Genomic DNA, 25,816 nt, shown 5'->3' on the forward strand with positions numbered 1-25,816 from the left:
GTTTCACATCCCCAACCGCTCTTCGGAAAGCGGATTTTTCTTCTAAATAACCTAAAAGGATCACAGGAACCCAAAGTCCCTCGCCGGGCAGCGGCACAATCACATGCCCAAAATTAAACCTGCTTATCCTGCTCCGTGAAGCTGGTTACCTGCGGATGGAGGATGGAGAGATCCAAGATTCCAACACTGGTCATTTAAAAACCCACAACCGTTTAATCTCACCTCAAAGGAGGTGAAGCAGTACAGTTGATTCTTTTTTTTTCTGTCTAGAAAAAAAAACACACTTAGCCTGTGTGTTTCAGCTTACAAAATCTGATACTTGCCTCCATTTTCAGAATACTGTCCCAGAAAGTATTTTTTATTGAGCTAGTTTGGCTGCAGAGACAACAGATAATTTTACCTTTCCTTGTTAAAAGAGTAGTAACAGATAAAAAGTTACAAAATATTTGGAATCAGATCTATGGCCAAAAGTGCTTCTAAATACTAGCATAGTTTGGGAAAAAAAAAAAAAAAAAAAAAAAAGGAATTTTAAGTTCATTTTTCCTATAAATCTCCTCCAATTGCTAACTCCTACAGCTGGAGTCATAATCCACAGTGAAAATCATGATCATTACTGAAAAAACATTGTAAGATTAAGACAACATGTTAATGTTGTATATATTATGTATATACTATTTATGCAAAATAACATGATCTGAGGGGAAAAAAAAAGGCAATTTTGGTCTGAAATATCTTGCTTGAGGAACATCTTCTCATCTGTACTTCAGATACAAAAAACGGGGTAAAATACGATGTAGGTGCCCTACTGACTACACACTCTACTACTTTTTAGACCTCAGAACTCCAAAGCAGTTTCTTGTGTTAGGATGTTCAAGAAAAAATATTTCAGGAGATGAAACAATGGAGTTGAACATACTTTGCTAAAATGAAGCCACTGGTAATCCCAAAAATTGCACAGACAGAATTTCATAGGAAAGAACATCTGAGATGGTCTTCTGCTATTGTTTTTAAGAGTAGTAGTAAAGCTGCCTTTAAAAGAAAGGGAAGGAATTATTTCAGCCCTGAATTCCACCACTGCATTTTTCAAGTCACAAGTATGACATCAGCGAGCTTGCACCTTCACAACAGACGCATCACATATGAGCTGTAGGTCTTTGAAACTAAAGTATTCACTCGAGAAGTATTCACTGACTTAGCGATGCCATCGTCTGCCTGGTGTTTTCCTGGTAGGTAAATATTCCAAACCAGAAGCCCTGGCTAGCTGTGCCCTCCTTAAGTGGTCATCCTGGAGAGAAAAAAAGCCTCCAGTGTTTTAGGAAATAAATGTAACGTACCACTACCTGCTTACACATCCTTGTATATCCCGAGTTGGCGGCTTATTGGTCAGGATACAAGGCCCAACTGCTTTGAAAAGGCTGCTGCATTCCGCTGGCTCTCCAGCTGAGGAAAATGGTTATTTTCTTGGTGGGAAACAACAACAGCAGCACGTAAAACCACTGGGACACATCTAGTGAACACGGTGATTCCCACACAAAGGTTCCTGCGCTCCGGAGCGGCGCCGTTTCGAAGGACCACCTGCCTGCAAGGCGAAGGGGCCGCCCATCCGCCTGTTTCTAAACACACTTTGCAAGATGCCAAGGCTGCCTCCGAAATTGTGCGTGCTTAACTTTCTGCAGGCCCTAACAACCTGCGGGAGACAGGAACAAGGCTCGTTTTCCACTTGGAGCTCATTTGTCTAAATAAAACTCCATCATCAAAGGGTTCTCAGCGAGATAAGGTAAGCCCAAATTGCGTGTTTATATACACGTACCTACACAAACAAGCTACAACAGATACTCTCTTCCCTGCAAAAACAAACAAGAAAACATTGGTACCAATCTTTACGGGATTGCTGACAAACACTGCAACACCCCACTAGCTCATGGTCACGAAATCGAAGTGATTAATCTGCTCTGATTGTGACAATTGAGCTTAAGACAGCACAGAATTACTCCGTAAGCATGCCAAAGTGTGCTCCACCACTGCAAAAGCCAATCTACCCCAAAAGAGCTTACCATGCGACACCCATCTGATCAACGAAGGTCACAGGAGAGTGGAACAATCATTCCTGTTGCACAGTAATGAACGTGCCACAAAAGACACATGCAGCTGTAATACTAGTGTGATACGTGTTGATGTGTATGAATCAAATTTTATTTTCCAACATCAGGAGAAAAACCTGTTTCAAGAGCAGGAAGGGTGGTGAGAGGAAGATTTGCGATCGCCTACAAAGAGGCCCCATTTGCTCCATTGAATTTAAAATCATAGAATCGTGGAATGGTTTGGGTTGGAAGGGACCTCAAAGATCATCTAGTTCCAACTCCCCACCATGGGCAGGGACACCCTCCACTACACCAGGTTGCTCAAAGCCTCATCCAACCTGGCCTTGAACACTTCCAGGGATGGGGCAGCCACAGCTTCTCTGGGCAACCTGGTCCAGTGCCTCAGCACCCTCAGAGGGAAGAATTTCTTCCTTGTATCCAATCCAAATCTCCCCTCTTTCAGTTTAAAGCCATTACCCCTTGTCCTATCACTACATATCCTTGTCAAAAGTCCCTCTCCAGCTTTCCTGTAGCCCCTTTAAGTACTGGAAAGCTGCAATAAGATCACCCCAGAGCCTTCTCTTCTCCAGGCTGAACAGCCCCAACTCTCCCAGTCTGTCTCCAGAACAGAGGTGCTCCAGCCCTCGGATCATCTCCGTGGCCTCCTCTGGACTCGCTTCAGCAGCTCCATGTTCTCCTTGTATTTATTTGGTTTATGCAATCCCTGTGAGTGTGCAACCACTCACACCTGAATACAGACTGGGGTGAAAATTTGGCTAAAACACCAGCAACAAAGCACAACAGACAGAATCAACTATGTATCAACAGAAAGACTGGACTTAAATGACCCACAAGTCACCTCTTCCCTAAGAAAAAAAAAATAAATCACATATTCATTAAAAAGAAGAAGTAGCCCCTGCTTTTGGCAACATAACCCACACCCAACATGCATCGTCCTTAACCAAGTCATCATCAGGCGCAACTTCCTCTGAAGCACCACTACTCCCATCACCGTGGTACCAACCATAAAAACAAAAACAACCCGGTGCCATGATGGCATCTACTATTCCAGACTGAGGGGAAAAAAAAAAGAGGCCAAGTTCTTTTTCCATCCAGATCCAGTAGCTGCTCCAGCCACAAAGTACAGAGCAATCAAGGCACGAAAGCTTTAAGATGCACTGAAAGTCAACACTACTGTAGTTGGTATTTAGGCCAGAAATCACTGCTCTTACAGCACATGCTCGCCTGTAAAACCTCTCTAAACAGAGTAAATTCACAAGAAGAGGTCTCTTCTAAAAGCTGATGACCAGAGGTATGCAAAGAGCACACTGCAGTCCTGTTACCCTGGACAGAAGAAATTCAGCTACGCTTCACAGGCCACAGAGCCGAGAAACGCTGGGTGCCTCCAAAAAAAAATAAGAAAGGATTACATTTGTTCTGCAGAAAAAAATAAAACACAAGGCTAGGAAAGGAGGAAACGCATTTTAAGCCTAAAGATGACAAAACTCCAAACAGGAATGCCCACGCCAGCCCCGAAGGACAAGCAGCTCGTCAGACAATGCAGGAATCTCCCTGCAGAATCCCAACTACCTTTTTTTTTTTTTTTCTCCTCTCCTCTGGCCTCCATCTCTGCCACAGCTACGCTGAGCAGGCGAATGAATACAGCAACCCGGAGAGAATGCTATCCATCACCCCGGGAAGAAGAACACCAGTTAAAAATCCAGAGCTTCCCAGCAGGCTATGAGAAACCCCCAGATCACCAGGGTTTACAGAGGGTTTTGTTTTGACTAATTCGGAGGAACATCTCGGAGTGCAAACCTTCCCCTGCAGTATTTGCAACCCAAATATTGCAGCACTGAGCTAATTTCGGAGAGCTGGCACACGAAATCAACTACTGGGGTGATTAGTCCAGAAAACGAAGGCAAGCTAAATTTAGGAATAACTATGCAATGCAATGCAATATGAGTAACAGATTATTTTCCTTCTCCAAAAAGGATTTTTTTTTTTTTTTAAGTCAAGCTGACAATGCTCGTTTTCCAGATCAAGGCTCTCCAGCCTCCTAAGCAAGCATCTTACAATTTTCTGGACGCCGAGCTGAGGTGCAAACCCCCCCCTTGAGGCCGAGCCTTCCCTAAACCCACGGGAGCATCCTGGGAGCATCCTGGGAGCATCCTCCGCAGGGAGGGAGCCCGGGGGTGGGGGAAGGCCTGTCCCCACGTCCCCAGGGGTCTCCCCACGCTCCTCAAACGCTCCCTCCGCCCCGAGGAGGGACTCGCCCGTTTCCCCGCACTGCAGGAGCGGGCTGCCCGCACCCCCCCCCCTCCCGCAGCCGCCCCCCCCCAGCCGCTCACTTTCGCTTATACTCATCCCGCTCCCGCTTGACTTTGGCCAACACGTTGTAGAGGGCGCGGATCTCGGGGGTGATGGTGTCGATCTGCACCCCGACGCCGTCCGGATGGATCCAGGAGACCCCGGGCCCCTGCACCGTCTCCAAGCCGCCGCCTCCGGTACGCCGCACCTGGGTGTAGCTCCAGATGGTGCCGGGCAAGCGGCTGTAGTGCGGCGGCGAGGCGAGGGCAGCGGCGGCCAGGCCGTGGCCGGGGCCCGGCGGCGGGAGCAGCGGGGAGGGACCGGAGTCGGTCTGCACGGCCTGGTCGCGAGAGAAGGTCTTGTAGCGCAGGCGGCGGTCGCGCTCGCTCTGCTGGGCCGCCAGCTGCTTCTCCAGCAGCCGGTTGCGCCGCTCCAGCTCGTGGACCTTGGCCAGGAAGCAGCGGAACCGCACGTTCAGCCCCTTCAGCAGGTGGATGTTGGAGCCCAGGTCGTTACGGAGCGCCGCCGTTACCGGCGGGCCCCCCGCCGCCCCCGCCGGGTTCCCGGGGCCGCCGCCGCCGCCGCCGGGCCCCAGCGGGCAGGAGGCGGCCGCCGCGCCGGGGGAGAAGGCGCGGGCCATCTCCCCGAAAAGCAGCGAGTTCATCGTGCGGCGGCCGCCTCAGCCCCTGAGGTGAGGTGATGGCGGCAGGGACGGGGCTGCGGCCGGAAGCGGCGGTTTAACGGTCGCCGCGGCTGAGGCGGAGTGGCCGTTGGGGAGCGCGCGGGCCGCTAACAGCAGCCGAGGGAAGAAGGGAGAACGAGAACCGGCACCGCCGCCACCGCCTCACGCTCCTGCGGCTGCCGCCGCCGCCGCCGCTGCCCGGGCACTGAGCGGCCGCCGGCGCGGGGCGGGCCCGGCTCCGCCCCGCCGCGCCCCCGGCGCCAGGGCTGCGGGCAGCGCTGCGGCCAGGCCACGCCCCCGCCTGACCACGCCCCTTCATTGTGGCCCCGCCCAAACTCCGCCCCCTTCCTCAGGCCACGCCCCCCGCGGTGCAGCGTGTGCGCGGCGGGTCCCTCCACGTGGCCTCACCTGGCGCGGGGGGCAGGGGGCGATTTTTGGGGGGCGAGCGGCTCCAGCAGCGCTGCCGACCCCTGATCCCGCCCCCAGATTAATTGGCTAACGTAAAATTAATGAGGAAGCGTCGCTCTGCCCCGCGAAACGCCCCCCGCCCCTGCCTTGGTATCGCTGCTCTTGGTCCCGGGCAAATCACAGAATCCCAGAATGTCAGGGACTGGAAGGGACCTCAAAGGATCATCTGGTCCAATCCCCCTGCGGGAGCAGGACCACCTAGATCAGATCACACAAGAATGTGTCCAGGCAGGTTTGGAACATCTCCAGAGAAGGAGACCCCACAACCTTTCTGGGCAGCCTGTTCCAGTGTTCTGTTCCCCTTACTGGGAAGAAGTTCTTCCTCATGTTTAAGCGGAACCTCCTATGTTCCAGATTAGATCCATTTCCCTTTGTCCTATCATTGGATGCCACTGAGAAGAGCCTGGCTCCATCCTCATGACAGTCACCCTTTCCATATTTATAAACATTAATGAGGTCCCCCCTCAGTCTCCTCCAAGCTAAAGAGACCCAGCTCCCCCAGCCTTTCCTCGTAAGGGAGATGCTCCACTCCCTTCATCATCCTCGTGGCCCTGCGCTGGACTCTCTCCAGCAGTTCCTTGTCCTTCTTGAACTGAGGGGCCCAGAACTGGACACAATATTCCAGATGCGGCCTCACCAGGGCAGAGTAGAGGGGTATCACCACATTGATAAGATTAAATCCTAAGGGGTGAATTTTGTTATCCGAATGCCAAGTCCTGCCAGAGTGCTAAACAGCGTTGATATTAGAATAATTAAGTTATTAAATGTTTCCCAACTGCCGCTCCCGGACCTCTGAGCCACTGGGCAATCAAAGGATATTGTTCAATTGCGTTATGCGATTACTCCACCGCGGTGCCACGGATTTGGAACGATGCTTTGTGAGCAAGAGAAGCTCAAGGAAAACTCTCAGTGACGCTGGAGCAAAGCTGTAGTAACGCTATTGGCTCAATTCGTTTTCAAAATAAAAATACAGCGCTTTGCCATGTAAGATTTATATTAAACTACCCCAGCAATATTTATATTGAACTACACGAGCAATTTTTACATTAAACTACAGGGGCAGCAGCATCCACTTGCTGAAACTCCTTCAACGCCCGTGAGCCGTGCTCAGCACCGTAACCCAAGGCTCTTCAAAGGGCTCTGTTAATGTGTTACAAACCCCTGTTTTCCCAGCACCTCCTGGAAAAGAAAACAAATACTGGGTGGAGGTGCTTTAGTAAAAGGGTGACTCAAAGAAACACCCGAAAAGATTATCTTTGACCGAGCACAAAAACACTTCAGCCTCAGTTTATGTAGACTGTAACCTGTGTTCACTGCTGAGGTTACGGGAAAACAGCTTAAATACCTCGGTCGTTAGGGCACGGCTGTAATCGCCCGTGTCGGGTACCGGCGATGCATCAGAGCGCGCTGTGTTTAGATAAAAAAAATTGCAGTTCACTGGGAAACGTTTCCCTAGCGTGTACCCCCCTGCAGATTCACCACAACACTTGCAAAGTGCAAGAACAGACTAAAATTGCCAAAAAGAAGGTGATTATTAGGGGCAGAAGCCGACCAAGCGCACGTCTCTCCCAGATCCGGGTAATTTGCCACCCTCGCTGGCAGGCGGTGATGCTGGGAAGAGCTGGGTGATTTCAGAACCCAGCGAAACCGCTTGGTCAAACAGCTGGCAAAATCCTGTTGAACAAGAGAGATTTTATTTTTTTCCCTTAAGGAAGCAGGAAAACATCAGAGGGAACGATAAACCGGCCAGTTAATTAATGCTTTTGTACCTGCCCGGTGAGACGCTGCGTATCGCGATCGCTCGTTAGGCAGCACCCATCGCCACGGCGGTGAGGACGGGTTCGCCAGGGCCTCATCCAAAGGTCGTTAAATCAATGAGTCTTTTTCCTAATGGGCTTTGGCTCACCCCTGGGATGCGTCTGGTCACCACCAGCATCCCGCTCCGCCGCCAGGCTACGGTTTCATCCCAGCCCCTGAAAGTGAATCATCATCCTGAATTAATCGCAGCAATTAATTAGGCTTAGGCTTGGAGAAATGGAAATCCCTCTTCTACCAGGGCTGGTGCAACCACGGAGCTGACCCGCTGCCACCGACGGCGTGCCAAGCAGCCGTGGTCCGGCGCGGGATACCCGCGGCGGCTGGGGACATTCCTGTAGGGATTCCTCTGATTCCTGCCGCGGAAGGCTCTCCGCTGCCTGCCAATCGCAGATATAAATAATGAAGCACTGATTAGTCCTTTCCTATTTGGACAGAGAGGAAAAAGGATGGGAAATGGTGCTATTTCTGAAAGCAGAAACTATCTGGCAATTAAATAACACTGACCACCCCAGTGATGCTAATAATAACGCACTGGATTTATTTTTACTCTCAGTTGCTTCACCCAAATGCGGGCTGGAGCAGGGGCTGAGGAATCTGGACCCTTGGATTTGGTTTTTACACCCATTTTTACCTTCGCTTTAGCATCCTTCACTCCCAAACCTCAGTGACTGTTTCGGGACTGCTCTAGATATAGGCTTCGGTTTTTAAAATACTAATTTTTCTAGGTTTGGTTATAAGCTTTGTTAGTCTGATGCTTGCAGAAAGTTCTTGGTTCCTTGGGTCTGTCTTCCTTCAAAGGAACTGGTTTTCAGCCAAACCAAACCAAACCAAACCCAACCCAACCCAACCGAAGCCCGCTCCGCAGCCTCGCCAGCGCAGACACACTGTGCCGAGTTACAGCGATCAGTGATGCTCTGGGCTGACGCACGTCGCCGCTGAGTTACCGTTCACATATTTGAATAAATCCCCCTCTAAAACAAACAAGCAAAAATCCTTCAGCTTAAACATCCGTAAAACTCCTCAGCTCAGCCCTCAAACATATCCCACTCGATAATCTCAGCAGAGCCCTTCTTGGCTCCCATCTTCCAGCATCGTGCTGATGCAGCGTCTCTGCCGAAGCCCCCAGCAACCTCATCCCCCTTCCCAGTCCCTTGGGCTGCGGCAACCCCCAAGATGGAGAAAGGTGATTTATTCACCCCAGACTCTGCAGTGACAAGAGGCAGCTTCTTTCTGAGGCTGTCATTCAACAACCAGTGAGCTTCAGTGGTTAAACTGGGTTTTGAGTATCGCTCACCTGAGGCTCTTACCCTGGCACTGCAGTTTGCTGCCGGACTGAATATTTGAGCAAACCAGGCTGCTAAAATAAGTGGGATTTTTAACAGTGCCTTCCCCAAAATGGTTGGTTTTCAACCCAGACCAGTGTGATCGTGCATGAGCATCAGCAAGGCGATGGGACTAGCAGCTGATGAGTTGCTGCATCGAGCCGCGCCATATCCTGGCTGCATTCTCGGACAGCAAGGCGTTTCCGACTCCAGTCAGTCCCTTTCCCTGCATGCTCCCGTGGTTGCACCAGCATTGGGGCTGCTTCTTGAGAAATCAGAGCAGAACCCATCCCTGCCTGACCGTGCCCTGCAATGGGCACGTGGGAAGATGGGCAAGAACACGCCGGCTGCCCCGGTGACTCCTCCGGTGACTCAGACCCCACCGAACGCACCCGGTGGTTGTATGAAGACACGAAGGCTGCGCCTCTTTGCACATCGCCGAGGTGTCGCTCGGTGGAGAAAGGGCCGGGTTAGTCACCAGGGTTGTCATTTCCAGCCCTATAAGGAAAGCCCTTGGAGCGCGTCGGGAATTGCGTCGGTCATCACATCACGCTGCGGAAACAGAAACTATTTGGCAGGTTGGCTGCTATTGATAACGCGGGAGGAATGAGCTACATCAGCAGTTACAAAACCAGCAATTTTTTCTCCCTCCGGATTCCTTATTGCCTTTAAAGGAGGTTTCTTCTCCTCCAACAGTGGGGTTTCCCCCCCATATATTTTCTAAAAGTTCTATCAGCTCATGTAAAATAGGAGCTGCTGCTTAAACCCAGCACCTTCTCCCATTGCAGGTCTAATCGTTTGCTCCAGTTGCTTTTTCAGAGATGAAAAAAATCTCATTTTGCCACATTTGGGGGTTTTACGTGCATCAGCACAGCAAAACAGAGTGCAGCCACAAAGAGGGACACTGCTCGTGCGTGGCCCAAGAGCTACGTTTGTCCTCAGCCCATCAGCAGGGAATTGGGGATGCGAAGGATGGACCCGGGCTGGTTGACTTCAGCACATCCCCATCTCCTCTCACCTGGGCTGGGGATGATCTTCTCTATGGAGATGGCGTAAATATTTTGGAAACAAAAGCTTCTGCACCAGATTCAACCCAAAAAAAAAGGTGGGTGAACTCAGGAGACGGGGATGCAGCAAGAAATAAAGATGCTGAGAGCGACCACGAAGCATCCGCTAATTCGGAGTGGTTGAGACATGCTGTAGTATTTCCTTGGAGACTGTGGCAATATTCATTGCTTCCTTAGTAACCAAACATTTGCATCTGTATTGAGTAGAGCAGCAAATATGCATCGATAAGCCCGTACAGGCCGCCACAGGTGTGTTTTAAGACACAGTGATCACTTCGGCGCTTCATTGAGGATAATTGCAGGATGCTGCATCGTTAATTCATGCCCGCCCCAGCACCCCGTTGCAATCCCATCGCTGCTAAGCTTTTCATTCTGCAGGTAGCAGGCAGACCCTGACCTGATTAATTTAAACGTGGAACAACTTTCAATGAATTTTTGCCTGTTGGGAAAAGATCTGATACGATACGATTTCTTTTTCGCTGCTCCCCCACACTTTGTAACCCGCGCCGGGCTCAGCGAGTTGAGCAGCATTTGAATTCTCAGAGCACAGAAGTTGGGGATCGGGATGTATTTTTAGCTCCCTATCTAAATCTAAGCCATTAGCTGAGTACTTTCATTCCTTCTACTGCGGAGTTTTCAGCCTGACGTGTTTTGCATGATGTAGGATGAAGAAAAGCTTCCTGGTGGGAGCTGGTGGTGGGAGCCCTGGACCACTCCAGCCCTCCGCTTCCCATCCCGAACCCAGAGGGATGCTCGTGGCGACCGCAAGAAACCTTGGTGTCAGCGGAGTGAGTCAATGAGCCGAAGCTTTCGGAGCGGCTCCCTTCTCAGATTTCCCAATGTCCTGGGGTGTTTCTGAGGGAGAGGTCCCCGGGTGGAGCACCCTGGCAGCTAGACGCCCAGTTTTCAATGATTCCCGGTGGCCTATCGCCGGTAAATACCTTTCCACTGCGCCAACTGGTGCAGTCAGCGAGCTCCTTCTATCAAAACTGCTTACAGCAGGTAAAATACGGACCGAGGGAAGAGAAATATTAATGACCCGGCACTCAGGAGTTGTGCCTTTAATGTCTGATCTCATCATTTGAGAATTAGCTTTTTGTCATCGAGTATTAGGAATAATTAAAGGATGGCGCTGGGTTTAGAACGCGCTCGTGTTTGTTCATTAGGTAAGATTAAAAAACGGGCCGGGAGAAGCTGCAGGGATTAAACGCCCAAAGAACGGCTCGCGGGGTGTCCCGACACGCCGATGCTCAGCCACCCGGCCCATGTGGCAAGCGCCAACGCAACAGATAACCAGAGACACCAGATAAGGAGAAACTCCAGCGCAACACATCACCACAAACACTCATGAGGGGCTGAAAACGAGATTTTACCAGCTGGGCACACGTGCTGTCAGGGTTGCAATTTGCGTTCAAGCCCCAGAGGACTTCAGCCTTTGCAGGAGCATCCCGAGCCCTTTCCCATCCCAATTTTCCCATCTCAGGGTGAGGGTAGGACTTACCCCAGGGGCATGCGCCGAGGGTTACCGAGGTCCTGTTGCTACAATGCTTGGGAAAGAATGAGCGCTAAGATGGGATTATAATTAATAACAGTAATTATTGAGGTTATCATCGTTATGGGAAAGATCTCTACATCTAAACGATTCGAGCCTGACAGCCCATTAATCAGTGGGTATCCCTGGCTGCCCTGCCTTCCGCCTCCTTTCCCAAATGAAAACATCTCCTTTATTCCTCTCCCACCTCCTCCAGCCCCCACCACTTCCCCACGGTTGGGAAAGATGCAAAAGATGCTGGACCCGACGTCGCTGGCAAGACCAGCCAAGACTAAACCTGACATTCTTGATTTTTCTTTTTTTTTTTTTTAAATCCCAGCCTCTCTTCATACATCAAACCTGAACTTAAACCATGAAGAGCTTAATTTTTGCAATTTCAGCTTACTATATGCCCTCCTCTCTATCATACACCTTCCCTAATGCCCTAGGAAGGGCGTTATCCCGCTTCTCCAGTGGCATGAGACCAATGCAAAAAAAAATTCAATGTATTCCCCTGCGGAGCAGGTCGGGGTTAATCGCAGCGGCCACAAAAGCAGACCTGGGCTTTCTACCTTGAAACCATTTCTCCTACGGCTCTGGGGTCACTCCCTGGACATCTGCAGGTCACTAAGGACTCACTGGAGGGTTGTACCAGGTTTGGCTGGAGTTTGCCCACAGCTCGGGCTCGGTTATGATTCACCTAAAAGTGGTTTGTATTTTACAAGGGAAGGGAGCAGGCTGAGTCAGGCAGAGGAGTGTCAGGGCGGCGGCACGTTTCCAGAAAGAAGCCCTGGATTTTTTGGAGTGGGAAATTCATTGCCAGGTGCCCGATGCTCCTGGGGTGATGTAGGAGGGGGCAGGAGAGCTCTGCGGCAGTCGGCTGCGTGAATTAGGCAACGGGGAACGTGTCTGACCCCTCCTGGGTCCGTGGCAATGGTGGGATGAAGGGAAAAAAATCGTTGTGGCACAGGAGAGGAGGTTTGGAGAGAGATCGTTAACTCCTGCTTCAAAATCTGGGACCTGTAGCGACAGAGCCCGGATGCAGGGAACAGCAGCGAGCACGGGATTATCCTGCTCTAATAAAAGTTTAACAAGCACTATGAAAATAAATAAAATCTTTCCAGAGGCAGCGGCCAGACCGCTTTATGCACTTCAGAGGGCTGAAAGCCGCGTTCCCCATCCCGCTCTCCGGGGATGCTGCCTTTTGGGGAGGGGCAATGCCCCGGGGCCCCTAACCTGCCTCAGGTCTCAGCATTAAAATGCAGCGCAAGGGCTTCCCCTCAACATGTCATTTGTACCATTTTATTTTTAATTAAGAAGCATCTCTTCCTACCAGCACGTTGCCCTTCGGGAGGGGCAGAGGGATCTCGGTTGATCTCTGGGGTTTTGATCAAAGGGATAGACCTGGCACTTCCTCCCCGAGCTGAGCAGCCGATGTGAACGAGCAGGATCGATCCTGCCAAAAAAAAAATCCACAAATGCGAGTTTAATAATTATTTTTTCTCCCCTTTTAGAAACCAGCAAGGGAGTAACACTTCCTGGAGGTTCAGGCGGTTGCGGCTGGCATCTCCCAGCAACATCATGGCCCGGGGGGAACATCCCTGATGTGATTTTGTACTTAAGTTGCCCAAGCATCTTTTCCAGTGGTCCTTACAAGCTGTGCAGCTTGTTCTCCCCTGCGCCCTTGATTCTGTGCACCCGAATCATCCCCATTTGGGGTGATAACAGGGCCGGGCTGCACCCCAGTCAAAGCCAATCTCAATTTTCTTATCTGGAGTCGAGCAGGGAGCAAACGGGACCCAAGGGGTGGCTTCCAAATAAGCTCACATGGGAGGTCTCCTGAGATGCGCTGGGAAAGCTGCTCCTCGGGCTGGCAGGGTGGCCAAAACTAAAACTTTCCCGGTTTCACCTGTGAATTTAAAAGCAACTTGGGAACCTGGACTCAGTGTTATTTTGTACTCATTTATGTGCCTCACCTGCTTGGAGGATGTCTGAACTGAAAACGGGGCTGGCCTGAAAGGCAAGGCTGGGGCAGGGAGGGAACTTTGCAGAAGATTTGCTTTATTGACACAGGCAGACGGCAAAGCCGGCGCAACGGTGCCCGCTGTTTGCATAGCGGGCGCTGCGAGGGCTGTGCTCGCTGCGTGGCACAAGTGGTTATTCCTGCGACGGAGACAGAAAGGGCCGGGCTGGCGGCACCTGGCGCGATCTTCCTGGAGGAAAAGGTGCTCGACGGCCAAAATAAGCACATGGGTCTCGACACAGGTCCGTGCAGGCAAGGATGGTGCCAGGGCAGTGTCCACGCAGCAGCTGGTGATGCTGAGAGCAGGACGGCTGAAGCTGAGGTTTGCAGAGCCAGGAGCTGACGAGGGGGGAACTGATAATTCAGCTAACGATGCTGCAGCAGCAGGGACAGTCCAGCTATGTGGGTGCCCTTCAAACAGAGCAAACTGGGGGGGATCCCTGGGAATCAGCCACCTGGCACAGAAAAAAAGCCTCTGTTCTTCCCAGAACCAGCAGTTTGGGCACCTCAGGGAGCATTTTGGTAAAACAAAATCATCAAACCCCGTCACAGCGACCGCGATGCAAACTTTTCTGCCAGCGCAAGCCCCGCGGCAGGAGCTGTTTTCACGTGGTTCAGCGGTCAGGGGGGCACAACTGGGGTCTCGCTTCTTTGCTGTCAGCAACTTCAGCAACATCTCAGCATCATCTTGACAGAAACTGGTAATGGTTTCGTATAAAAGGGCTTTTTGCTGTTTAATACCGAGGTAGCCTTCAGTACCGTGTGTGCTCACACATAGTAAAGGTCCCCAAAAACTTTAGGCAAAGGGAACAGAAGTTTCTTGCTCCAAATTTCTGCCATCAGAGACTGACCCTGAGACATACCCACGTAATCATCAAGGCTTCACCACGGTTTTGCTGAACACACGTGATCCCCGTGTCCTTCCCCTGCCTGAAAAACAAGGCACGCAGACACGTGTCCGGGAGGGTAAATCACTTCTCCCGCATCGGAAAAAGTCCAGGGAATCTTTTATGGCATCAAAACTTTGCAACTCCCAGTGTGTTTATGCTCGGCAGCTCTAATCTACGGCTTGTTTGAAAATACTTCCAGGCAACTGCAGTAAAACACTGGAGAGAAACTTGGATGGAGAGCTAGTCAGAAGTGTTGGTAATGGGGCAGGGAGGAGCGGGAGGAAGGCTTCCCATCCCGTGTGTGTCCAACCCGGTGCGACAGCTGCTGGAAAGAGCACCCAGCCATGCAAAGCTTCCAGATGGGCATTTGTCTGGCTTGAAAAAGGGAATTACGAAGGGAGGAGGCAACAGGACCATGGAAACCATCAGGAAATACAAGGGGGAAGGTCAAGGGCTTCCCATCTTTACCAAACAAGCCCTGGGAGCCCAGTGGTTTTGTTCAGGTACCACCTGCCTGATGGGTTTGTGGGATCACAGAAGTGGCAACCAATGAATTCAGGCTCACGGGGGTCTTTTTACCTGCAGCCAGCTCGAGAGCCCGGCGTGCCTGGGGCAGGGCTGGGTGCTTTGTTCTCCCTGGGAGGTGTCGCTCACGAGATTAATGAAACAATCACTGGAGTTTGACCCATGCCAACAGCCACAGCAAGGACGACAGATCATCTCGGGGAAGGTCTCGCCCTGATGTTAAGTTCCAAGCAGTCACAGAGGTCACACTGGCTCTCATGCATTGCAAAGGATTGTTTGTCCTCAAAAATGTCTTTTCCAGAGAGGATTGATGCTCTATTGGTTCATCAGTTTGAGTCATTTTATGTGTTTTGAGGCATTTTCCCTGTCTTGCTCCTCTCTTACTTCTGATGAAAGTAACATGCTTCCCCCCAAAGTCTTTGCTGACTTCCCCAGCTCCAGCCTGCGGGGGATTTTGCAGCCAGGAGCGCATCGCCTTAAACGTTTGAGCCTCTGTGTGTGGCCTTCATCAGCTGAAACTTTCCAAAACACTTTTCTTTTGTTCTTGTCCCTCTCTAAGTCTTCTGAGGTTGTTATTGTTAGTCTTTAGTCCCTCCCAAGCTATTCTGCTCTGCGGAAGCACTACGGTGCTGTTTCCACCTTCTTTTCAAATCTGGCTTCCTCATAAAACACAGCTCTCTTGCACTCCGGGCAGGGAGGCACTTGACACACTGCCTTTATTTTCCAAAATACATCTCTGGGCCTTTGCAAAAGCATCTAGGATAGCTCCAAGTAGCTTACTGCAACTGTGCTTACACTGGTAAAGACACGGTTTTTAAGACCCTACTTCCTCGCAGTCGTAATAAAATCGGTGAGCAAACGGCGATCGCGTTCTGCTCCTGGTGAGTTTAAGGATCTGCTGATCCAACTGCACAGGTGAAAAAAAAAAAAAAAGGTTAGTTTGTTGGGCTAAACTTTACCAGTTTCTGCAATAGCAGAGACTGTTTTCGCAAAAGACCTGTGCCAGCACAAACAGACCTATACCACGATTTGCATCAGCAAAAACTGGAGTTATGCTGAAGTTACCTCGTTCGGTAAGCTGAGGAAAGGTACTGCGCAAGGTATTTGTAACATCCTCCTCCGTGCCAGCGAGGCAACAGCTGGGAAGCAAAGCTGAGGGACTTCCTGGCATGCTGAGGCTGTGGCTGAAGGGGAAAAGATGTATTTCTCTGCAAAAAGACAGTAACTAGGCAGTGTGGCAGCCTGGTATTCCTCCCCTGCTTTTGGAATCAAATTAATAGCTCTTGTCTGGAGCTTAACCAGTCAATCTTAGACAAATGACAACGTCAAAACGCGGTGGGGTTTCAGACTTGCACCTGAACTCTCGGTATCGTGAGAAGCTTTAGAACCACAGTCGTAAAACCCCCTTTCTTGTTACCTGTTCGGGGCTGCTTTCAGGAATCATACTGACTGGAAAGGTCATGCACTCAAAAAGAGTTTTCAGGATTGCCCAAGCTGCTGTACACTGGTACCGGTAAGCAATGCTTGTGCATCCACCTGCAGGTACATTACAGCTACTTATTTGGAGAGAAGACTGTTAGCTTGGACTTTATGGTGCTTTTAAAACAAGGTGTGTTTTCCTCTTCTATGTGGTTAAAAAACAGGAGAAACGTAGTATCACTGCAGTAAAGAACAAACTCCACACATTGGCCCCCATCCTGTACCTTCATAAGGCAAGGCAGATTTACCCAACCGACAGAGCAGCCACTGACACGTCCTCGAGTCCCTTGCAAGACACTTAACCCAAACTTCTGGAAGCGACTTGCTCTTCAGCACTCCTCCCAGAACCAAATCCGACTGCCAGGAGTGACATAAGCACCCACGGAGGCAAGAAGAAAAACACTTTTGCTAATTGCCAAATGGTAACGCGTGCTCAACGCTAACAAAAGGCATCAAATAGGTTGCCGAGTTATTCAGCCTCTGAAATAATTATTATTTATGGGATGGGACTGTGTTAGGATTGCGGAAATTCAAGTTGAAACAGAGACGAGGAAGACAGGGAAAGCTTTATTAGATTCCAGCTTAACCAGGTGTCAGCTGGGTTACAGGAGAGCAGAACTGGTGGTAAAGGTAAGTTACCAGCATGCACGAGTGGGTGAGAAAAGGCAAGGCTGTATTCAAAGCAGGTACTTGGCTTCAGGTCAGGGCATGCACACCGAAACGCGAGCTCTCGCCAGGGCGAGTGGCCGGCTCAAGAAGCACACAGCATCTATTTTCCATGCGTTTTGCTGAAGCTGAAAATTTTACCAGAGAGAGAAAAACAAATTCGATGGGAGCGACACCCCTCTGAGAGGTGAGGTCGCCACCAGGACCACCCACCCGAGGCGACGGCGTGCGCGCTCGCTTTGAACACAGCCTCGGCCAGAGTCAAGGCAGGAAAGACACCGTGATCCACAACATGCCTTGGAGAGGAACAGGAATCACACGAAGTGCTCAGGGGGGGATGGCTGTGGCTGGGACAGCTGCCCTCACCCAGGTGAGGAAGGGGTGGAAGGAAACGCTGTCCTTGCAGTCTACAAGTCTAAGGCTCACGTGCCACAAGGGAAAACCTGCTCTGCATGTAAAGACAGTGTCAGTCTGCTTCCTTCCTCGCTACCAGCCTTTTGTTTCCTCTGTCTCCTTGTCCAGACTATGGGCTGGAAAGACCAGCAGCTCTGAGCCCTGAGAGAACGAGCTCTGAAAGAAAAGATGAGAAAGAACTTGGCATTTAGGCTCCTGCATGGTTAAAGTACTAGTCAAATCCATCTTACCCATTTATTCAATTTATTTAACTTCAAAGAGGTGCACACTAAAGCATTAAGATTTACTGGTTTGGATTCCTCTCTGTACAAGTTCTTTCAACCAGCTCAAATACACAAGGCTTTACAGATAGAAGCACTGAAACACAAGATAAAACAAATCTAAATTCCAAATCACTCCAAGAAGAAAAATTGTAGAAAATAAAAAAAAAACCCAACAAACAAACAACAAAACCAAAAAACTGCAGCACTCCTCAGGGAAGGGACAGACTGAACAAGGAGGAACACAAAGGGATGGAAGGCAAGCTAGTGTAGTCTTTGCCCAACGCTTCTCTGTGCTGGCGGCTCAAGGGATGGAGTTCAAAAGATCCTTGAGGAAGCTGTCGGGATCATTGATTTCTGACAAGAGTCCTTTAAACAAAAGAAGAAAACAGAATAATTAGATCCACAAAGCAGTTTCTCCTGCCCACATCAGGGATTTGTGCTAGGGCATGTGTAAGTTAATAATGACAGCTGCAATGTTATTTTAAGTCTGGACAAGACGAAGATAAACCCTTGTTGGGTCCATGTGCAGAAGGGACCAAAGTGTGTACATTAAATCCATACGGCACTTGCTCTTGTGCAACAGAGCTACTACAGGGATACTCGTAGCTGGCTGCCTGGCAGCTCCATATGTTGGACAGTGAGAGATTGGCCTAGGGCACAACTTGTGACAGAAATAAGAGCAGCTTTTTTTGCACGTTAATTTTCAGCATCTCTCGACTCCTGGGAATACCAAAATCCCTACGGCAGCAACTCTCGCTGCGCTGAAGAGCTGCCTCTAGGACACTGCCACATCTGTTTATCAGCCTTCAAACCACATAAACACCCTTAAGCTGTGATGTCAAGTATGTATGTTTAACAGAGCAGGGGGAGGACCTGCAGGATCAGGTGAGGGAAATTTTCCTGTCTGGGGATGCTCAAGCGTGTCTCCCAACTGTTTTTGAAATAGCTGGAGTGCCGAGGTCTCCTCCTCTTGCTGCCTCCAACAAACAAGCTGCCGCAGCAGTGTCAGGAATGCTGCTGTCTCAAGCAAGCAGCAGTCACGAGTTGCATAAGTCAGCCTATAAAAGGGAAAGTGCTCACTTACCAGCCACATCCAAAAACTCAGAAAACGTTTCAACTGGCATGAATTCCTCCTGGAAGGTCTTCAGGGCCTTGTCTGCAGCTTCGTGTATTGGCATGTCATTGTGTCGTATGAACTCAGCAAGAGAGTAGGACCAGCCTCCCTCCGTGTTACTAGTAGGCACCTTCTATGAGAGGGGAAAACGGGACCAAATTAGTCCAAAAAATAACTATTTCGAAGAGCAACTGAAAACCCTGATGCCTTCTCCTGTTGCTCTTGGACTTGCATCCCCCTCCTCTTGTAAACAAGTCACAAAGTTACCTCATATGTGACTTCACAATCTTTTTGTACAGAATGCAAACGAGGTCACAGGCATTTTCTCACTCTAATTATTTAACCCTCTTTGGAAGCTGCAGGTTTCTTTCTAGTGGATGCATCTACCTCCTTCCTTACCCAACTGTTTCCCTGGTGCAGCTCTGAATGTCCTTGCTTTTGTGAATGATGAACAGAAAAAAAAAAAAAACACAAACAAATACACAATACAGGAGGAGTTCTGCAAACTGGAAAAGTCTCTCCATCCTTCAGACACCAAATTACAAGGGGTACAATAAGCACAAGCAGCCTCTTGTGGCCTTTCTGCTCATAAAGGGGGAAGTTTTCTGTTGACAAGGATCTTGGAAAAAGGAGCTTCAAACTCTGCCCTCTATTTCAATGCATATAGTCACTCAGGTTAGAAAGCTGCTACACATGAACTTCCATGTTTTTGCTCACCTTGAACATGTTGTAAATGAGATCTACTAGGGCCCAGAAGAGAAGACCGGAGCGGTACGTTGCATATTCCTTCACTGTTTTATCTGCCAGTCTAGGAAGAAAACGAAACCAGTCTTTGAGTTACTGACTTTACTACACTTGGGTAACAGTTTTGATGAGCAGCACCAAAGTGAAACGGCCACAAAGCCTTTCAGCAACGTGTAGGGGGAACGGCTCGGAGCGAGCTTTGCTGTCTGAGCTTGGACACGAAACGAGCATCGGGCAGCCGTGACTTCAGTGCGGCGATTCCCAGGGCTAGGAAGTCGCTTTACAAGCTGTGCCTCATGTAACCAAAGCAGTTGGCCACTAAAACCTTATTTCACAGGAAGAAAAAAAGCACAGAGGGAAGTGGACTGCTAAGACCACGTAGGAAATCAACAGCAAAGTCGGAAAAAACAATGTGCAGCCCCCGTTTTGTAGGCTCACTGCTTGGAGCACAGCAGATTCCTGAAGAAATAACTACATCTAGGTCTGTATCAATGGCAGAGAAGGTGTTTTTGCTTCTAACTCACAAAAGTGCTTCTGAAAGACTCTGAAGGAAACATCTTGCCCTTGAAGAAATGGAGGACTTTCCATTTGGTTATTTTATCACCATGAAAGGACATCTGCTTTTGGAAATTCAGCATCTGGCTGAAGAAATACTATAAAAGGTGCAGAGCTGTCCTGGGGTAACAGCTCCTGAAGTTTACAGGATTAATCACGAACAGGTCCTGGCAAGGTGGAACCTCCTGCCAGCGACTCTAATGGGTTTGGAATTTTCTTGCATGTGTTTCTCAGGTACATCTGCCTCCATCACATGCCACTTCCTGCTTGGCACTTAAAAGCTTTGGGAAAAAAAAAAAAAAAAAAGCTCTTTTTTATGCATCTAGAACTAGTTCAGCTGCCGCTGCCGCAAGTCAGCAAGACAAAAGGGTATCGTCTGACCACGGGCCCAGCTGTGATCTGCCACAAGTTGGGTATTTTTTGGGGGGAAATGAACATTTTGCTGCTCTTATTCTAAAAGGCTGCATTTGTGTGTCTGCCCTTAAAACAGACAGCTTGGTAGGTGGCAGGCTGCTTGGGCAGCTAGGCTTAATTATTTAAAGGAAAACCAATTAGTAAAGGTGACTAAATTTCCACGGGAAGAAGAGCAACTTAGAGCGAGGCTAATTCTAGACTCCCAAATACTGCAAGACAGAGTTTCTTTTTATGTGAATGGTTTTGATCTAATTGGAGTCTGCTCCTTTAATTGAAAACTAAAAGGCCCTTGTGGGTTAAATCTGGTAGCCACCTCCTGGAACAGCTACTTCATATAATAGCTGCCACGTTTTCATTAATGTAAGCTGGTTCAGGCTCATCAGCCATGCACGGATTGCCAGCAGAAAGTTAGACATCAACACTTGGGGAGCTTCGCCTCTCCCATGAATATTTTAGAAAGGTCACAGTCAGGAGCAAAGGGGGGAAAAAAAAAAAAATCAAAAGGATATTTTCCTCCTAAACTCCAGATGAAAGCTACACTGAAGTGTGTTTACGGGATTTTTACAGTCAGGATTTTGGTTCAGTACTAACGAGCAGGTAACCGGTCGCTCGATTCAGTTCTTTGGCATTTGTGAATTATATTTATGAAAAAAAAAAACCTCACCACACCAGAAATCCTATCCATTATGATAATTTCATCTTTGGGTTTAAACACAAAGTGTTTCTAAACCACAGAAGGCATTTCTGAGCATCTTCCACATTGGTCTTGCAGACAAACTGTGATAGCTGTAGCTCCTGGCAGAGCCAGAAGACGTTTTTGGCTAGATTCTCCTCAAATCTGTCTTAGGCTGGCTAATCCAGCTGAGCAGCCAGATAAAACACCTAACCACAGGACAAGGCACAGGCAGTACTTGTTGCCTTCACTTAAATACGAGAGAATGTCGAGTACTGATAAGATTTACAGGCCCTTTTTAGGATCACGAGGTGATCTCAGCGGCTTTTAGATGCACTGTTGGTTCCTGTCATGCCCTCTCTCCATCTCCCCCAGCAGCGACTCCGAGCGTCTCTCCAGCCTCGGTGGTGCTCCCAGGTAACACCCTTGTGCTGGAGCTAATGCAGAATGCTAATGTTCATCTTTTGTATGCAGACACGTTACTCTGATGTTACAAACACTGGCTTCCTCTTTGCCTTTGCCTGCAAATTCAAGGTATCAGCACTTATCTGCAAAGCATTCCACCGTCCATCGCTCTCTTCCTGATTTTCCACAAGAATAAATAAGCACAGAGCTTGGAAATAAGAATGGCCATACTTCTATTTCTGAGAGGTACTATCAGTGGAAGGTTTTGTGCTCTCTTAGTCTGCAGGGATTAAAGAAAGCCCTTGAATAAACCTTGACATAATTCCTGAGAACTATTTTTGAATGTCTTCCCCTGAAATTCCAGAGGTTGGATGGTTTAGCTGGAAGTCTCTTGCTACGTCTGTTTCAATACACTTTTATCACACACACGCTTAGAGATAAGTTGGGAAAGAAACAGAATCGTTTACTGAGGGTTTTAAAAAACACCAAACACCCACAGCAAACCCACACTGGGGCTCTGGTTTACCAGTCTCTTGCGTGGGCCACAGTGCCTGAGAAAACAGACCTCCACGACAAAATCTCCTGCAACTGTTGAACCTCCTTTCCCAGAATTCAGGCAGGGTGGTGGGAACAGGAGACATGAACACAGAGCAGGCTGAGCTGGAACAGCAGAAACTAGCACAGAAATCAATACAGGGGCCCCTTGAAGGCCTCTTTCACTGCTGATGCCTCTAATAGCCTTGATGCATGCTGTGTTGTGAGTTGCTACAATGTAATGACTTTATCAAGCACATAATTAATGTCATCAGAATAAGAACGCCCTTTAAGGCGACTTAGAATAATAATGAATTTATTCTTAATTATGACAGCTATTTAAAATCATCTTTTCAGAAACTGGAATTCCTCTTCCTTCTGTGGAAATACGTGCTTTTGTCAGGCAGGCACAGTCACTTATTCTTGTACTCAAGTGCTTGACAGCTGCTATTGATTTTTTTCTTTTTTAAAAGCAATGGCATTTGATTTCTATTTCTATTTTTCTATTTCAAGAAGCTGGTGCACTGATCAAAAGAGCACAGAAACAGCTTCTTTAGTAGGGCAGGCAGAGAGCACGCGAGCTCTGGAACAGCACACCGCAGAAGTTACTACAGTTGGTTCACTTGAGCTGGGGGGGAAATAAGCATCTTATTATTTACCTACTTGTAGCTATACTCGTAGAAAAAGCATCATTCCCACTGATCAACTGGTCGATCCACTCCAAAAAACACCCCGAACTGAACGCTCCTGCCCATACCTCTGCAACGGTGAGTACAAAGCTACTCAGAAGGGTTAGTATCTGCTGTTCTAAAACATGCAGGCTCCTTTCCTGAGCTCCCCACAAGCTGCAGCGAGGCTCTGTACGACAGTGACAGTAAGATGAGTCAGGTGGCAGCTGCTGAAGAAGGTGGCTGACCTGCTGGCTCCTCCTGGTGACACCACTCGCGCCTGGGAGGTGACGAGGAGCCTCTTGAGGATCTCCACTCGCATGGCCTTCCACTTCTCGGGGGGTGAGATGTGCAGCGCCAGCACGGTGTAATAATGGGGTCCGTCCACCTCGTAGGCACTCTCCACCCACTTCTCTTTGGGCTGCTCCATGAAGCTCTGGAGGTTTTTCTCCTCCCTCGATGTTGCTCGAGTTCTGAAACGTAAGAAAAGCTTCAGCAGCTGTTCTGGCTCTCACGTGTTAATTTGCTGCACCTCAGGAGCTTTGAGGTCCTGCATTCATGCAGTCCTGCACAGGAAAAACCAGGGCTAGCTTTGCAGTATCAGGTTTTTCCCAAATTCATCCATTGGTTAAACGTTTGCTCCCAGTGAAGCACACAAGCCTAGCAAACTCACTTTTCCTTGGAGCTGTGTATGGTACTAGAGAGGTTTGCAAGGCAGTTGGCGCTGCCCCAACAGAAGGCAGTACTACTGTAGTGCTATTTTTTGCTTTTTTTAGAGAAAAAAATAGAGTCAGGCCAGCTACTCCATGTGTTCAGGTTGTACCATCTCCCATCTGACACTAAGCACGTGACTGCAGCTCCTACAGCCAGACCTGAGAATCAATTTACGTTATTCATCTATCGCAAAAGCAATCACCGAGAAGATACAGGCCAATTTAAAAAACAAATAGTGCATTTACTGTAAGCTTATCTCTATTATTTTTTTCCTTTCCCCTAGCTCCAGTCTCTTCAGGAGTCCTGACACTCCAGAGCTGACCATGCAAACTCCGGTGTTACAGTAGACCTTCTGAAGATGTATCACACTTTACCATAGTTTATTGCTCTATTTAATCAGGAAGAGGCTGCCAGCCAGGTAGGTCCCTTGATTTTTAAGTTAGATAGACTCTCCCTATCAGGAAGGTATAAAGCAGCATCTTAGCAGATAAAGCTGCATCTGGTGTCAGTGTTGTGTGACCTTTTCATTTGCTACATGATGCAGCTGGTAGTCAACGAGTAGCTCTTCATTTTCTCCATTTAATATCGACATGTCTTTAGAAAAAAAATCATGTCTGGAAACTACAGAGTGCATTTTTACACAAGAGCTGCACAGTGGGTTCTGGGCTCTCTGGTGCCAGTAAGCAGACTAACGAGATGAAAAGAATCGTTTCATTTACTTGTCTCCCAAAGGACTCGGAAAACAATAGAGCAGGGATCTGGAGATAAATATTAAAAACAATAGACAAATTGTATTAGAGCCAAAACGTTGATTAGTTCCAAGTGGGAAAGTGAGAGAGATTTCATTGCACTCCATTTGGGGTGACCTTGGCTGAAGAGACGTGGATTTTAACATCCATACCCTCATCTAATCAGTATTACTTTCTAGTATCTAACTACACAAATGGAAGGTGTATGGGCATTGCACATGGGATACTGTACTATCAGAACCAGCTCGTGCATTCTGAAGCATTTAGGTGCCTATAGATTTGTACACTTAGACATAGTGTCACGCCAAAGCACGCCCTTGTCTTAGTATGCTCTGTACAAACAAGATCTTACTGAAACACCTCAGCAGGAGTGTTCCTATGCTGCTGTTTATTGGCAAAAAATAGCTAAGAAGAAAGATCTTAAAAATGTCAGGAAAATCTGACGGACCTGAATACTATAGGAGAATTCCAGTATGTCAAAAGTGGAAACAAATCTGATTGTTTTATTTTAGTATCGGATAAAACGATACCATGGTTAAGTTTTCAACAAACAACAATTACTTCATCCTAGTGCCTCTCTTCTGCCTGTTCCAGAGAAAATTAAGCTGGCAGTGTTTCTTTAATCTAATAACCCTGTTGCTCACCCCAGAGGTAATAATTACATCTAGAATGGAAAGAGAAGCTAATTCTCAACTGCTTTTGCTCAATAGGTTCCCAGTTCTCCTGCATGTTCAGGCGGCGACGCTTTACTCCAAACAACGTAAACCTCTAAGTCTGCTTAAGATGTGCAATTTGGTTCCTCCTAAAACTTTTGTGTGATTTCCCGTCTTTCTTGCCACATACATGTAACAAATGTGGCCCTTGTAGCCCTTCCAGACCTTTCTGAGACTAAGAGTGGAAGGCAGAGGTTGTTGCTAAGAGAAAGATACTGACGTGTTGAGGACGTAGAGCACCGTATGGATGATGTATGGAATGAGGTGTATGTTGCTCTCCCTTCCTCCTCCTCCAGTGTCGACGCTGAATGATTGCTCCATCGCAAAACGGAGAAATAGCAGTTTAATGTCATGGACATTGAGCTGGTAGGTGGGTTCTCGCTGTCCTGTGCATTCCTGGAGGTACGTGTTGTGTCTGAAAAACAGCAGCAAGTGCCACTTCATTAAAAACCCTTTAAAATTTTATAATACAGTTTCTTCTTCCACACCATAGCTCAGAATCTGAGCAAGTATCTCACAGAAAAGCTTTAAAGAATGAACAGGATACAAAAATGCAAGCACTGCCATCTTTGATTAACCTCCCCAAAGGGGGGATCTCAGCTTACTCTGGCAAATCCAATTCCATCTGCATACATATAGACACTCATGGATACTATTTTCCCATGGCCAGGGAATGGCTTGGGATACAGCTCCCTGGCTGAAACACATTAAAGATGTTACCACTCCTGATTTCTAACGTGACTGGCTGATGGGAAGCTGAGAGGTCACTGACGTCTCAGTACCAACTCTAAATATGAGTGCACTATCAACATTGTTCTCATAGCAAACCCCATACTCGTTCAAACCAGAGCTATTCTAGGTACTAAAAAGAAAAACTAACTCTATCCCATCCAAAACCAGGACATCAGCATAAGGTGGACCAGAATACTGACAACAGGATGAACCACCTCCATCTGCTCTAGCTAAGCAGTCAGGCTGCTGTAACTCATTACCA

The 25,816-nt window shown here is 48.5% G+C and overlaps 2 protein-coding genes and 1 long non-coding RNA gene across 3 annotated transcripts in view; all 3 read right to left on the reverse strand.

The window, feature by feature from the left end:
* The window catches only part of IFFO2 (intermediate filament family orphan 2), a 37,432-nt gene extending 32,377 nt beyond the window's left edge, over positions 1-5,055 (reverse strand). The window contains exon 1 of the mRNA XM_086625711.1: positions 4,433-5,055. Within this exon, the coding sequence (XP_086481837.1) occupies positions 4,433-5,055 (623 nt within the window). The remainder of the gene's footprint in view (positions 1-4,432) is intronic.
* Positions 5,056-7,201: 2,146 nt separating this feature from the next.
* LOC147527159 (uncharacterized) lies at positions 7,202-14,781 on the reverse strand. The gene is made up of 4 exons (XR_015222827.1): positions 13,256-14,781; positions 12,613-12,735; positions 9,074-9,233; positions 7,202-7,514 (listed from the first exon to the last, which is right to left on the reverse strand). It is a non-coding gene; the product is annotated as an uncharacterized LOC147527159 (long non-coding RNA).
* A 2,715-nt stretch (positions 14,782-17,496) lies between these two features.
* UBR4 (ubiquitin protein ligase E3 component n-recognin 4) overlaps positions 17,497-25,816 on the reverse strand; it is a 78,267-nt gene continuing 69,947 nt past the window's right edge. The window contains exons 103-107 of the mRNA XM_086625712.1: positions 25,043-25,237; positions 22,895-23,119; positions 19,371-19,461; positions 18,624-18,786; positions 17,497-17,905 (exon numbers count right to left, since the gene is read on the reverse strand). Coding sequence (XP_086481838.1) covers positions 17,841-17,905; positions 18,624-18,786; positions 19,371-19,461; positions 22,895-23,119; positions 25,043-25,237 — 739 coding nt within the window. The 3' untranslated portion in view covers positions 17,497-17,840. The remainder of the gene's footprint in view (positions 17,906-18,623; positions 18,787-19,370; positions 19,462-22,894; positions 23,120-25,042; positions 25,238-25,816) is intronic.

This window comes from Tauraco erythrolophus, chromosome 23 (assembly GCF_009769465.1).
Source record: "Tauraco erythrolophus isolate bTauEry1 chromosome 23, bTauEry1.pri, whole genome shotgun sequence".
In the NCBI taxonomy this organism is placed as follows: Eukaryota; Metazoa; Chordata; class Aves; order Musophagiformes; family Musophagidae; genus Tauraco; species Tauraco erythrolophus.